Source organism: Diplotaxodon limnothrissa, linkage group LG14 (genome assembly GCF_057381915.1).
Source record: "Diplotaxodon limnothrissa isolate DT_005_m linkage group LG14, D_limnothrissa_male_GT1.1, whole genome shotgun sequence".
Classification (NCBI taxonomy): domain Eukaryota; kingdom Metazoa; phylum Chordata; class Actinopteri; order Cichliformes; family Cichlidae; genus Diplotaxodon; species Diplotaxodon limnothrissa.
This window is the reverse complement of record NC_140609.1, coordinates 7786036-7801415: the sequence shown is the minus strand read 5'-3', so window position 1 is coordinate 7801415 and position 15380 is coordinate 7786036. Positions and strand designations below refer to the sequence as shown.

General features: G+C 40.6%; 1 protein-coding gene across 1 annotated transcript; it reads right to left on the bottom strand.

Moving 5' to 3' along the window:
* Window positions 1-1256: 1256 nt before the first annotated feature.
* On the bottom strand, window positions 1257-14879 carry wdfy1 (WD repeat and FYVE domain containing 1). Its single transcript, XM_085370051.1, has 12 exons — window positions 14700-14879; window positions 13343-13410; window positions 12658-12731; window positions 12486-12540; window positions 9533-9683; window positions 9336-9448; window positions 6686-6812; window positions 5712-5817; window positions 5442-5543; window positions 5229-5359; window positions 5029-5137; window positions 1257-3471 (listed from the first exon to the last, which is right to left on the bottom strand). Exons 1-12 carry the CDS (start codon window positions 14834-14836, stop codon window positions 3412-3414), a joined length of 1233 nt encoding a protein of 410 aa, XP_085226177.1. The 5' UTR covers window positions 14837-14879; the 3' UTR covers window positions 1257-3411.
* Window positions 14880-15380: the final 501 nt, after the last annotated feature.

The window sequence follows — 15380 nt, the reverse complement described above, 5'->3', positions numbered from 1 at the left end:
TGTTGCCCATTTCTGATACCACAGAGGCTCAGATAACAACAACAGCCTTGGAAATAAGTGAATACACGTTTAAGCTGCACTGAGGTTATCACATTAGTAATGACTCAATTACAAGCAGAAAAACCCTAAGGCTGAAAAAAAGGAAACCAGTTCTTCAAATGGTTACTTGAGGCAGGCTCTGTCCTCACAGACCCCCGTGAAGGAATGGACAACTTTACAGCAGAAATAAACATCTGGTCTCTATAGCTATTTTCTGCAGTTGTGACAAAAGTTAGGGTAATTTTCTTCAGCCCCCCCCCCCCCCCCCCCCCTTTTTTTTTGTTGTTTAAATCAGCGGTCCCCAACCCCCGGGCCTCGGACCGGTACCGGGCCGTGAGAATTGAGGCTCAGGTGTGAAATGTATGGTTTTCAGGGTTTTTATCAGTTTTCAGCATTATTTTGTTATCGTTTTTATCGTTAACTCGGTTTCCTGGGTCTTTTCACGTGTGTTATGAATAACTCTTCTATTTTTCAGTACCGATACTAGTTTTATTTTGTTGTATTTATCCGCGACACCTTAAAGGCCGGTCCGTGAAAATATTGTCGGGCATAAACCGGTCCGTGGCGCAAAAACGGTTGGGGACCGCTGGTTTAAATTACATTTGGGCATAAAGTTTGGATTATACTGTCAGCAACATGCCAGTGTTGTTCACTTTTCATTCTGGTGTGAAAGTAAAACAAATAAATCAGTGGCCCTGAGAGGTCAAAAGGCACAGCAACCTAAGAAAACACCGGAAAAGCGAAAAACACTGCAAAAGCACACAAAATACAACAGAAGAAAAAAAAAAAACGTGCAAAAGGTAAAAAAAAAAAAAAATCTATAGAAAACCAACCTCAAAAAACAAAAGAAACGCAACAAAAGTGTTTTTGGGGAGACGGACCAGCTGTGGAGGTGACAAACTAACAGTAAACAGCTAAAAGCAAACATGCATCTACAGTATTTTATGAATATGTGATTAAAACACATACTACCCCTCATCTTTTTCCTCAGGTCACAGATAAACCCTTTGTTTCTTTTAAGCATCTCTCAGAACAAACCTTTTACTTCCGCAGCTGTTCCATCACAATACTGTGTCCCTAAAAACATTTCGTTTTTGTTCAGTTTTGTGAGATTCTCCCCCCCCCCCCAAAAAAAGAACTTCCATTGACTTGTGTGTGATATTTTAATTTTTCTATTGGTCCTAAATGTCAAATAGACATTTTACTATTTGCTGGTGTTTCCTTTGACCTCTCAGGTCAAACGTAGTTTTAATGTTAAAACTTTTAACTTTGGACTCTTCTCCTCTCAGCTTGGCTCCTGCCAGTTACAAAATACAAATACGCAGCTTTAATAATATTATTTTTTAATAAGTGCACAAATTTTAAGTCATGTTTTATAGCAGAGCTTCTGTGTCCACTTTGTGAAGAAATAAATCCCAAAAGAACCCAATATGTATGCTGACATTTAAAAATAAATTACCCTTCCTGTAAAGCTTTACATTATTGTCAGCTATCAGTCTAACCCCAAGTATAGCATTGTGTGCATGTAAATCATACATTATTTTGCTATAACAATCATCCCAAACCAATCAATCTCCATCCATGTAGCCATGTAAAATACTACATGATCCAACACCACAGATCATTTCAACATTAGCCAGTTTGCATGTGCTTTACTGAAGGTCTAGTTTGTCATTTATAACAAGGGAAATAAAGAAAACTAAGGATCCATTTACACTGATAACTGATAAATACTTTACTACAAATATAAATATACACTACATAATCAAAAAACTGGAATGTGAGTACATTTTGAAATCAGGAGTTCCAACATAATGTTCATTTGTCCACTTACAATAAGGCAAGCGTTAGTCTGACATGAGGGGATATTAGCCGCTATTTACAAGGATGCTACATGGAATTAAGCTATCGTTACTTCCACAGATTAACTTACCAAAAAATGTTTTCTTTAATTCAAAAAGCAACCATTGTGCAAGTAAGTGCAGTGCTGAGAACGTTATGAGACATCCTTAATGTACAGATGCACATCTGTGTTTAATCTGGGACAATCAGAAAGGGTGAAAGGAAACGAGAGCTTTGTGATGACATGAGTGCATGAGAGTGAGCGCGAGTGAACAGTCATAAGCACTGGCAAACCATTTAAAAAGGCTTTGTGTCCTTCTCTCTTTAAGGCTTTTGAAGGAACGCAGGCAGCACTCAGCTGTACCTCGATTTAGCTGGAGAAAAATTCAGCACGTCAGCATTAAGTGCTACATTAGTTTAGAGTACCTGTCTAGTACCCAAGAGCCTTTGTGGTGGCAGGAAATCAATTTTTACACCACAATTTTAAATATTTTCCAAAGAAAGCGACGCATATCTAAGAGGTGGCATGCTCCTGTGCTTTTTGAAAAACTCATTTGCACCAGCATGACGTTAGGGAATTTAACCTACAAAGCTAATGCTAATCACATCTCAAACGGTAACGCAGCTCCTCGGAATGGTGGCGACAGGACTTTGTGGCTGTCGGCGCCCGTTCATATGAATGTTTCCAACTTTTCCATCCTTCACCTGAGACGATGAGACGGAGGCTTGGTCACTGATGTCACGCAGCTGCATCAAATGCCCTGGGAGATATTTTATCAAGAGATTTCCTTCATCCTTCACAGAAGCGCCTGTTCTATTAATTTTCACATTACACATTTATTTAAGGTAAAATTGACATCAACAGAGCCCCGCCTAGTGACAACCTACTGATGTAAAACCTCCTGAGAGTGATTTAAGGCCAACTAGTGAAAGAAATCAGAGACAGAGAGAGTCATTTCAAGCATCCAGCTCCACACACGTGACACAGGGCTATATACAGATGGTATGCTGTGATATGCAGTTTGTGGGCCACACTAATAAGCAAGGGAAGTTTTCACAGGAATGGCTAGTCAGCATTTTAGTGAAACACATACAATTCAAGGCCAAGAAAAAAGAAAAAGGAAAAAAGGACCTTTGTCAAAAGAAGCAATCAGATATACTTGAATGTAAACACTGATATCAATACCATTCGTCTCTTAGGAGAACCTGTTAGAGCACATGCACACATGTACACGCACACAGCCCTCGTTGTGCTTAGGGTGGCGTTTCAGATCAGAGCATCAAATCAGTCAAACACAGTCTGATGTAAGACTGATGGTGAAATTAAAGAAAAGATTGTTATGAGAAGCAAAAAGAATGTGGAGGGCTGCACGCACGCACGCACGCGTTCACCGAGCAGAAGCCTGGCTGCAGCTGAAGATCTCAGGCGTGAAGGGGAGCTGTACTGTACAGAGGGGTTTCCATGACATTAGAAGAATGGGCGGAGCAAATGAAGGGCCAGTGGGGCCACTGTGTAGAGGCCTTGGCCAATCAGCGTGGGGAGAAGCCTGTTGCTAAGCTACAGCCAACCACCTGTGTCATATCCCATATCTGTGGAGACAAACAGCCAACAAGAATGTCAGGACAGATAAATGTGGATGTGAAGTAAGGAAAACATGAAACAACACAAACTCCACAACAGTGTACACAACACCCAAGACAACAGGCTAGAAGGTTTTCAAGCAAGGCAGATATTCAAAAATGTTGAGACAATATATGCAAAAAGTGAAAACATGAACTTTCTAAAGCTTTGATTGCATTAATATCATCACATATGACAAAAAAGTTGCAAATGTTTGCTAATGAGAATCTAAAACCAGAGAAATTTAAAGGATTTTCTTTTCTTCTTGAAAATTCAAACATGTTTTCAAGTGCCTTGGCTCAATGCCTCTCTTCCAATCTCAGCATCAATAGTGAGCAGCATTAGTAAACAGTAGCTTAGAATTGGAATGCAATAAAAACAAATATCAAGAAACGGTAAGCTAACATTACTCAGAAGAGAGCATGTTTTATGTAAGCTATTCAGACATTCAATTTATAGAGGGACTGCTTATGTTTGGCAACAGAACACTGTCTCGAACATCTAGTAACTCAATTAATCATTTAATTTATGTAGTGTAGATATGTCCCAGCTTGCTGGCTAACCACATCTGCCTTGCAAATGTTACCGCTAGCGAAAGGTGTGTGGAAATCCTAGTAGCTTACCAAAAACCATTGGCAGCTAACACCATCCATGACAGTAAGTTGTGTATAATGTGGTACTAATTTTAGCCAAATATAAATAATTTAATGGCAAAATGCAGAGATTTATAGCTATCATTCGTTTTCTACAATGATAGCCAAAATTAGTGGGGTTACTTAAGTTACAGCTTGGTTTCTTATTCTTCATATGCCAAATCAAATCTGTTGTTAATTTAGTCATTCTCAGGTTTACAGTATATATACTGCTCTCTCAGCTGTTGAGACAATAGCAAAACAATTCACATATCATACAATACATCCATAAATACAACAATACAATATTAATTACAATCATTAATAGTTCAGTATATTATGTGTTGCTCTTGCTAATTAGCCACTCCCACCATTAGCTAATAACTCCCAGTTCTACCATACACATATGGCCATGTCCAGTTTTATAAAATCAAGATGTCCAAAATACCAAACTCAGAGGTAGTCTGTGAAACAATGGGTGACGTCATGGTGGCCATCTCCATCTTTTACACACAGATTATGATCTAAGGTTTTTCAGATTTAACGGAGATCTGTTTTGGAAGGAGGATGAACATGACATAGCTCTGCACAATGTCACATGTAGTGCTGGTTTTAGCGGATGTGTGAAATCAGGAGTCCAATTAAAAGCAGTTTTTTAATGATATTTTTAAGGCTCTAATTCAGATTAAAAAGGTTTTGCATGCTGCTTTTTATAATGCTGAAAGGTTTTATAGGACTGCCTGTAAATATGAATCTTTTCATATACAAAAAAAATAGGTAAAGCTAGATTGTGGGCTTGATTTGCTTTGGGTTGCATTTTGCTTCAGAGGCTCTGTGCTTAACACAGCCTGCTCACATGCATGAATTATCTGGTATCAAAGAACTGTTGTTGACCTTAACAATGCGGTCACTTCCACAAGTGACCATCAGGCCTCTCGATGGATCCATGTCCATGTGAGCGATGTTGTGTTTCCCCTCGTGGAACGTGGCCAGCGGTGTCCGACTACACACACAATGACAGCATTTCATTACTTTCCCTCACTAATCTGGTAAAGGGGTTATATAATGTGAATACTACACAAAATTAAACTCACTCTTCTTCTTTGATGGTTTCAAAGCAGGCATCACACACCCGCACCGGGAACTCAAAGCCCATGATTGGAAACGTAGAGCGTTTGGAGCTACATTTTCCACACACGGCCTTGCCGCACTTCCTGCAGTGGTGCTGCACACAGGAAACAAGCTCATATCACATTGTGACTAATGAGGACATCAAAATGCTAAGGACACAGGCATGAGCAACCTACCTGTCTAAGTCCCAGGGTCTTAGTGTCCCACATCTGTTTGATATTCCAGAAGAAAGGCTGCTCACACTTCTGACAAGAGTCGCTGTCTAACCACTGAGGCGCCTGCAGACAGACAGACTCGAAGGCTAACATTACACACACAGAGACACTCGAGCATTCACACAAGGACTAAGATGAAAATACAAAGGAGCGACTAAACTCTTTACCACTGATAGCAACAATCTAATACTAAAACAGTGCACACAGAGAAAACTGGCTTATGATTCAAACCTCTTCTCTCTGCGTGTCCATGTTCCACACTGCGATGCCTCCATCAGCGGAGCATGACACCAACTGCCTGGTCAACTGGAGGTAACGCAGAGCCTGAACGCGCTCGCTAAAGGAGTCAAAGATACAGACAAGACAATACATATCTTAACAACTACAACAATAGTGGACAAGTGTTCACCTGGTGGACAGAAACACCGGTGGAAACGATTTTCTTTTTTACTACTCTTGTATATGACCGATGTCACTAACAAGGGATATGATCATCTCAGGGTACGACGACAACAGCCTCACTTGCTGTTCAACCTTTTGCTTGTGAGTGCCAGCAAATCAGATGAAAGTTGGCTTAGAGGGAAAAGGAAGAGAACTAAAACAGCTTGCTTCACAGAGTTTATGAACTGAAGGCTGCACCACGGCCAAGTATAAGCTGTGTATGGAAACCTATAATAAGCAGAACAGGCCGACATTGATATACAAGTAAACTGGAGGACAGGATAAGGAAAAAAAAGATACAGATCCACAACAGGGTTTAAGACCTGTAGTGTGTCATAACTCTCAGTTTATGGGTGTCTGAGAGATAAATGTCTGCAAATCCTGACAGGGAACAACGGGGTCTTTTGAGACTGGCTCTGATAGGCATCAATGTACATGGGCTTTGTGGATAATTCCTGTACCTGGGAGGTGGTAAAATATGGATGAAGACAGGAGATAAAAATGGTGACAGTGCTGGGGAAAGCTGCAACTGACACTAGGCGAGACCTGCCTTTGACAAGAGGATGCGGTTACAGAGTGTACTGCACATAGACACTGCTTTGAAAAGGATAAAAACAGGGACGTGGAGTTTTATTCCTGAAGAATTGTTCACATATCAACATCCCATTTTGCGAACTCACTTTGAAGTTCCCACATCTTTGACAAAAAGCAGAATGACAGCAAACTGGGATCCCATGCCTGAATGTAGCGACACTATAACTTACTGATGCCCCTGCAAGAGCAGTGTTCGTCCTTTGCGGCCTCCGATGTCCCACATAATGACACTGTGGTCGGAGGCCCCTGAGAAGAGCAGCCTCTGGACTGGGTCCCACCACAGCGCTCCTACACTACCTGGATGCAAAAGAAAACAGACTCATTATACGTGTTTCCATCTTCTGCCAGGAGCTCAACGGGACACAGGATCATGGTGCGATCTGCTGGCTCCACCCAGTGCCCGCTGGGAGAAATGCAGCCAGTTCCAAGTAACATTTTACAGCACGACTCTCTTAATGACTCCAGCTATAATTTAATTATTTTGTCTAATAAGCACGCACTACCACTATAACATATTACATATTTCTGTGCTATTGAGCCAAATGAAAGCCACATAGAGCAACTTCTAACACCAGTAATATCAGCGATGACTCTGACATTACATCTGACCTTTATGTTGTCTTTTCCAATTTTAATGGAACATAATCTCCATTAAATATTTGGGGCTTGTGCACAGTTGGAGCCCACCTATTAATATGTATCACCATCTGTCCAATTACCATGTGTAACCATGAGCACCAGAGCACAGGTGCAGATCAAAGAGAGCAGTAACAAGATTCAGACTGGTTTAATGCAAGCGTTTGTATTTTTAGGTTTTCTAAAATCGTGTGATTTGCCTGTTCCACCTGGCTATACCACAGGCAACATGTTTGAGGCTAAAAATAAATAAATAAATAAAAACAGGCTCTGAAAGGATCACATATTTTACTCAGTGCCTGGTTATCAAAAACCCAAAGAAGAACACAGGGAAGTGTCTCGGCAGTTCAAATTTGTTGTGCGATCCATTTTCTTGGCACAGCTACAAGGACACTGAGCCCCTTGACTGCAAATCTCATCTGAGTCACAGATCATCGTTTGCATTTGCATCTTGATACAAACTGAGTCATTCTCCCATCTAAAAAGCCTCAAGTGGCCACTGATTGGTTCTGATGAGCATGAAAACATTGCAGCTGCCAAGCCTCAACTAAAACAAGCAGTTACAGGAATTTGTAGAGCTGCAAGTGAGAAGGCATTTTCCACCAACACCATCATCATCAACCAGCCAAAACAAAACTGCTGTTGAAATGAGAAACAAAGGTCTGGCTTTTGCAGCTTAGTGCTATACTCGACATGATGAATTTTGCCTCTTAAAGGCAAACAGCAGCAGTAGTGCTGTAAACTATGACGTGTTTACATCTTCCGTTAGCGCCACTTCTGTTTTTTAAACTTTGTTGATCATTCTTTCCGTTTACCTGCCTGCTGTGAGTGGACATGTTTCTTGTCATTGTTTCTGAGTGGACTGAAAGAAAACATCATGCAACAACAGGTCAAACACAAGATGGCACAAACAATGCAGCTCCACAAACAGCTGCTGACAGTTTAGTCTGTCATCTAGCAGTGGGATCTGATTGTCTGGTTCTGCTGGAGGTTTCTTCCTGTTAAAAGGGAGTTTTTCCTTCCCACTTTCGCCAAGTGCTTGCTCATAGGGGGTCATCTGATCGTTTGGTCTTTACCTGTGCAAAGTGAACTAACTTAGCCCCCCCCCCTCAAGGAGCAGATCATCTTACGTTACACGGGGAGACGTCTCTGCCTCACTCTCACTATAGCAAACTGGTGTTTTAAGCATATGTAAACATGGTGAACTATTGTGTGAGACCAGTTTTCCTGAGAGGAAGAGAAATGGAACTTGTTTTTGTGCCAGCTGCAGCTGTCATAGAACAGGAAGATTACATTCCTGGTGATATGATATGAGTTCTGGAGGGGATTTTGAAGCCAGGCCTGTATGATACTGACAGCTGGTGCGGTTCCTTCTGTGCAAGCAGCTGCGTCACTTACACCTCCAGGAGCAGCTTCCCGTACTGGTGCTGGGGCGACCAACGGTCAGTGATTGATGAGAGATTCAGCTCAAGAAAAACACCAACTGTTCGCCATAAGTCACTAATTTGGAATTTTTTTGTTTGATAACTTCCAAATTAGTGGGTATCACGAATTAAATAATGTGAATCAATAAGAGCTGATACTGACGTTTTAGTTTCTGTATAGCTTCTATGCTCAATACAATACTTATATCCCAATATATGAGCACTAACCTTACAGTACCATATAGGAAAACAACATAAGCCAACGTTTTTCCATTTTTTCTCCTGATCCAGGTCTCCTTGATGTCTAACAAGTTAATAATTATAAGATTGTGATTTACATTTTCAAAATCTCAACCACACTTCTGTTACATGAAAGCTCTGTGGTTTTTGATTGTGCTATAAGCTCTGTTACAATGAATGACTTTAAATGTTTTTTAGGACATATATAGACTAGAAAATCTAGTCAATACAGTTATCGCTTCATTTATCTATACGTTTATCCACCGAGATCTCCAGACTGCAAGATGCTCTTAAAGCTTGTGGATGCATATTAATGAGAGATAACCCAGAACTCCCCTAAAAAGTCGCAAACAAGAAGGACCTCGAGAGAATATCATCACACATGAGAAATTGGTAGGAAAAAAAATAGCTCTAACAAGAAAGAGGGCAGGAATTATGTATTTAATTGCTACATAAATGTTGGTATTTGGTGCCTGTTTATCAAGGAAGCGACATTTGTGTGTATCATGTATGCCTTTACCTTCATGACCCTTCAGTGTAGTGATGGTGGAGTACGTCTGCCTCTCCAGCTTCAGCAGAGTGATCTGTCCTGAGTGGTCGCCTACGAAGGCGTGCTGTGTCTCTTGATCGTATCTGAGCGAGGAGTCAGGGCTTGAACTGGCTTTACATGTTACTGTACTCTAAATGCGGCACAAACACTCAGTGAATAAAGGATACTGCAGGCAGGAGGCCCAGGCAGTGAAGTAGTGTCTCCCCAGCATGCTGCCACTCTGGGTGCACATCCAGCTCACACTCTTATCATGGCCGGTACTCACCACCCACTCACTCTCCAGGGAGAAGACCATATCTGACACGCGGTTCTGGTGGGCTGCAAAGAACAAATACATAATAAGTGCTAAAGAGCAACAATGCATGTAGATGACAAAAAGAAGACTTTGCTCTCTTTATGTCCTGATCCAATCACAGGTTCTGCTTAGTGTTCCTGTAATCCACACAAACGAATCCTTTCAAACAATTTGCAGTCAACATCTCAGCCTTTGCAAACAGCAGGGGCTCAACTACTCCTGTTGTACTGTATTGTTTCAAACTGGCCAACAGCTACATTCAAATAAATCACAATACATCCCACATACTATGTGCCCATGTGTAGGTTTTTCCAAGTATATTGAAAGCAGCACTGATTAATGGCAACAGAACATAAACTAACTATAAAGTGGACAGAGGAAAGGTATTATAAGAATATATATGGCCTACTTTCACAACATTAACCTGTGTTGCAATTTCAAGGGCTTCTGGTAAGGTTAAGATTTCTGGATCTTTTATTCCAGATGTTTTCTACACCTTCTCTAAAAAGGAAAAAAATCTTTCCAAATGACCTGGGTGAGATGAGTGAAATAACCATTGTGTGCTTATTTAAATCACTGAAAAAATAAATATGGTGACTACAGCAGCTTTAAATCAAATCACTTTATGTCACTAATCAGAATAATTGCCTTGCCGTTGTTTTCTTCTGTTAACTAGTAAAGTTCACATGTACAGAACTGAATAATCAAGTGTCAGTGTTACCAAATCAAAGACAAATAAAATAAAAAATAGTCTCAAACTCCTCTTCTGAGCCTGAATTATGGAATTAAATTGTGTGTGTTTTTTATAGACGTCACAGTGAAGCTAACCTTTGGAACTTTTGAATGTAAAATGCCATAACCTTCTCATTTATTACTGCCATTATCTTTATGGCTGATAGAAATGTAAAACATCACTGATAAAGTTCAGAAGGGAGTCATATTTGCCTAATCCAAGTGCACATGACCACATGACTAATTCTCTCCGTTACTATCCATTTTGTATTTCCTGTGTCTGTATTCCTTTTTACTGCATTTGTCTTGTCTGCATAACTAGAGGAACATTTTTATCCCCTAAATCCATCTAGCTTACTTACTTAAATCTGTAATCTGTGGGTGACTTGAGTGCTGGTGATGTAATGGCTATTACATCTATTATGACTAATAACGACAAATAAGAATGTCCTCACCAGGTCACGGTGAACACGCTCACATAATAAATGGAGCACAGACTTTGCTAAGTAATTAAACTGAAGTCCAGAGAGGAAAGATTTTTCTAAAATCATTCTTTTACAAAAATTTAGAAGCAGACTGAACACGTGCTGGCATAAAGGACGTTAAAAGAGGTCAATGTTCTCTCGTGTACAGCTCTAAGGAAATGAACACTGCCTGCCAGTGATGATGCTAAACTGTGCATGGCTCACAGCCCTCGTGTATGTTTAAACTGACTGTGGGTTTCTGTCGCTGCCGGTCAGGCTTGGCAGCTTGATTGTGCTACGAACGGTAGAAACCAGATGGACCATTATAGTGGTGACATGTGCTGGCTCAAGCCTGCTGAGGAGGATAAATAGCTGCTGGTACAGTCACAGGAACAAGCAACAGTGGCAGTATAACAGCAGATGAAGATCACAGTGGAACAACAGTTTAAAGGTGCCTGTGTTACAAAGCAAAATAATTTTCTGAAACGCCTTCCACTTGGATCTATTAGCACAGTTTAAATGTGCATTTGTGGAGGGCTGACCTTCTGACTTCTTATTGCGATGAAGAAATATTTTGTGGGTGATGCTATTTGATAATACACCGGTAGTTTTCAAACCACATGTCATCAGTTCTCTTTTTGACAGCTCATTTGCAGCATCTCTGCAACAGATGACTCACTCAGGCTAAGGGCTGTTGACATCCCGGACCGGCTGAAGCCATGGCACATTTGTAATACTGTCTTTTTCCTTCTCTCTTAATCAGGTGAGTCATGCACCAACCAAGAAAGTTTTCAATTTCATTTCCTCACTTATTAACCTCCCAGCTGTCAGTCAGGGCCTTTGCTGTGTCATAGTGTCCACTAACCGGAAACTGACAAGTTCTTTTTTACAAGCTTTTTGAAGTTTGAAAAGGGAAATGGATGTGTAAAAAGTACAGACAGAGTGAAGTAGCAATCATTTGACAACTTTTTATTTGGGGGGAGGGGCAACCAATCTAAATATCAACAGTACTGATGCCAATGCTGATATTGGTATCGAATCAATACTAGGATCGATATTTTAGTTTCAGTGGCTCTTCCATGTTCAGTACTTGCTCTCGTTCATCAGAAAGTAGACATGTTTGTGCAAACACTGCTCCTCTCACATAAACGCATGCTGCTCCCCCTGTGTGGCTGTTCTGTGACTGTCAAACCACACAAAGTGTGTTTTGACAAGTCATTAGCCGATACCCTGGATAAGCCTCCTTTCTGCAACTTACAATGACCAGAATTTTTAAAAATGGACTTAATGTGTTATTCATTATGACCTGAAATGAATAATTTAGGCCATAAAATCATCAGGAAAGTTTTCACACAAGTCAAGGCTGAGGGCTGTTGTCCCATAGACTTCTATACGACCGGAAGACCTTTTGATCTGTTCACCTGCCAGGTAATGCCCCTGGTTGCTATTAAAAAGAATGCAGTTTTAAGGCACTTCATCATTGCCTTCGATTTTGATATCATCTGTGGTTTAATAATCCACCATGTAGAGTTAGGCCTTTTAATTTAAGTCGAATAACTCGCTGATTAGCCTCGTACACTCAAACTGGACTCTACTTCTTCTATTAATTTTCTTATCTCATGATCTCACCTGGATACGTTTTCACGTGGTTCATCTTGTTGAAGTCTTCGGAGATGAGAAACTCCTGCAATTCGAGCAAACAAACGGAAATAACTTCAAATTAAATAACTCTTCAAACCCTCTAAAGCCAGATTCAACAAAGAAAATATGAAGCCAACGTGTCTGGGTTAGCTGCACTCACCACAATCGCCCCATTGTCCTGGCCTATGAAGATGCGTCTGCTGTCGTGGTGATACGACATGCAAGAGCATGGAGCTGGAAAGAAGTGAAGACATTCACAGTGAGCGGGAACGTCACACACAGGGGGTTTCATTATATGGCTGTAAATGCAGTCAGAGCAGGGGGGTAATGGATGAAAATAACTGTCAGCAGTTTCTGAATATATTTGTTTAATTCTGACTTCAGCTGTAGCTTTAAATTATTGAAGGATTCAAATTAGAAAAAGGTTCTTTCATAAAGACCAACTGCTATTAATTCATGCCTCTTTTGTTGTGAGGACAGGAAAGATTGCATCAAGATGAAATCGAGCAGTAGATGTCATCCCTCTAAAATTCCTCCCTGGCAACATCGCCGTCTCTCTAACTTCAAAAATGTGCAACACAGACACGTTCATGAGCAGTGCAACCCTTCTGTCATCAGGAAAAACCTCAACCTGATCTGATTACAAAGCAGCAGCGATAAAAATGCACTCGTAAGAAACGCACGAAGATATATGAGAATATGTGATCAAAAACAACATTTGTGGCACTCTTGATTCTGCAGCAGTTAAGTACGTGGCTAATGGGAGAAACAGCCATGTCAAATAAAATCAGTAACTGATGACATTTCAAAGTAGTCTCACCCAAGCGTGATACAGCGTTACTTACAGGAGACTGTATGGTAGATGCTCGGCCAGTACTGACCACTGTCTCTCTTCAGCCACACACGGATGGTTCTGCAGGAATATGTCACACAGGTGAACATTTAATGTACTCTCCAGTATTCAGTTAACTACAAGCAACGACATTCTCATTCTGTGCAGGACGTATTTTATGACATTCAACTTAACACCTTCCATGGAGGAAAGTACTCTGTACCTTAACAAGACCTGACTGTCAGAAGTAATATTAATACCAGAAGTGATGCCGACTTCATGCTTGACTGAGATCACAAATAAAACCACATTTTAGAAGAGGTGACTCAAAGCTAAACTTAGCATTAAACCACTTCTTGGATCTTCTTTTGGCCTGCTAACATCTGGAACCTGATTTTAACAAAAGCACTTCTAATGCAGATTTGGTTGTGATTCTTTCCACTGTAACACCTTATGACTCAGTCATTAAACGTGCCATTTACATAGGAAACTGGGCAGCTTTGCGGAATTCTTGTGTACTGTTGCATCTTCAGCACTTTTCATTTCAAGTGCAGTCAAAGTACGCTTCCCACAGCCTTTTTCTTCCATTAAAAAGGGAATTCAGTCAGTTTTACTTACTAGCAAGTAACGTGTCTGCGAGGAAAAGAAAAACAGACATGAAACACAGCGTCTGTGCAGCTTTCTTGAAGGAACCCGTTTTAACACCCCACAACTTCTCCTTTTCATATGTACTGTATAACATTGTTCGTATTAACTGAGTTCCCTTTACTCTGAAGGCGGATGTAGTCTCTTTTTAACACTTGTGACCAAGCATGCATTTTCTAAAATCTAACATGTCTAAGTGTGGTATTTAATGTCCACAAAAAAAAATCAAAAAAAAAATCACAGCCACTTCGATTACTACAAAAATGGGTTCCATTTCGACAAATAAATCCTCGAGCACTTGAAGGCATCATTTTGACAGTAATGTTTACTGTACTCGGTAGCAAGCTAGCTAGCAAGCACAACATTGCAAGCAGTTTTAATATCTTTACACATATTAAGCCACGAGTAGTAATAATAAACGGTACATACTGAACAAAAGAAGCTTTATTTTTACATTTCGTATTAGGTCCATTACTATTATCCAGAGATTTTCCGGATTGAACTCAGATTCTGAGTGTATTTCTATCCCCACACCCTCCTACGTTCTCCTCAGCTATTATGAAGCCTAGAAAATATATATTCTCAAAGCGATACACGTTGCTTATTATCTTTATTCTGTCCTTCTTAAGCCAGTGCACCAGGTATTATGAGTCTAAAGACCAGTAAATATACCGAGCCCCCGCTAGCTAGTATTAGGCTACACTTAGCTTGCCTGGTAAACATACCTGTCCTCGCTAACCGTGATTACTCCATCTTCTTTGGGTATTAAAACGGCTGCATTGACAGCGTCCGAGTGTCCCTCGATCTTGTTCAACAGAACCGGTCTAGCTGTCTGGGGCCTCGAGTGAATCTCCGCAGCCATGGTTTTAACTAGCCAGGAGTGTTTTCCTTCAGCTGATTTTCCTCCTTACTCGCCAGTAAAGGAGGATCAGCTGACACCCGGAGCCGCTGTCGGGATCACCGTAATAACGTGAGGAATGCGACCAACGAATTCAGACTGTGAATTTTATAAATGCTGTATGAGAGACTATTTGGTTTTTCAAGATGCTGGATCACAACACAAGCAACCAAGTGCCACGAGACACTAACTAATATTGCTGAGTTAAACCAAACTATAAGTAAATCACATATAATTCCCTTTCGTCTGTTTAAACGACTTTTTCACGTAATAGGGCCACCAACAATTACAAATATGTGTTCAATGACAGGGACAGTGACAACCTACGGAAGAGGATTAAGGCCACTGGGCACGTCTATTTTTTTCTTCTTTTCTGACTTTAATCTCAGAATTCTGACTTTTTATTCAGAATTCGGGAAAAGAAGAAAAAAAAAAGACGTGCCCACTTTTTCCCCCCCAGTGGCCCTAATCCTCTTCCGTAGACAACCTTCTTAAAACGAGTAAAACC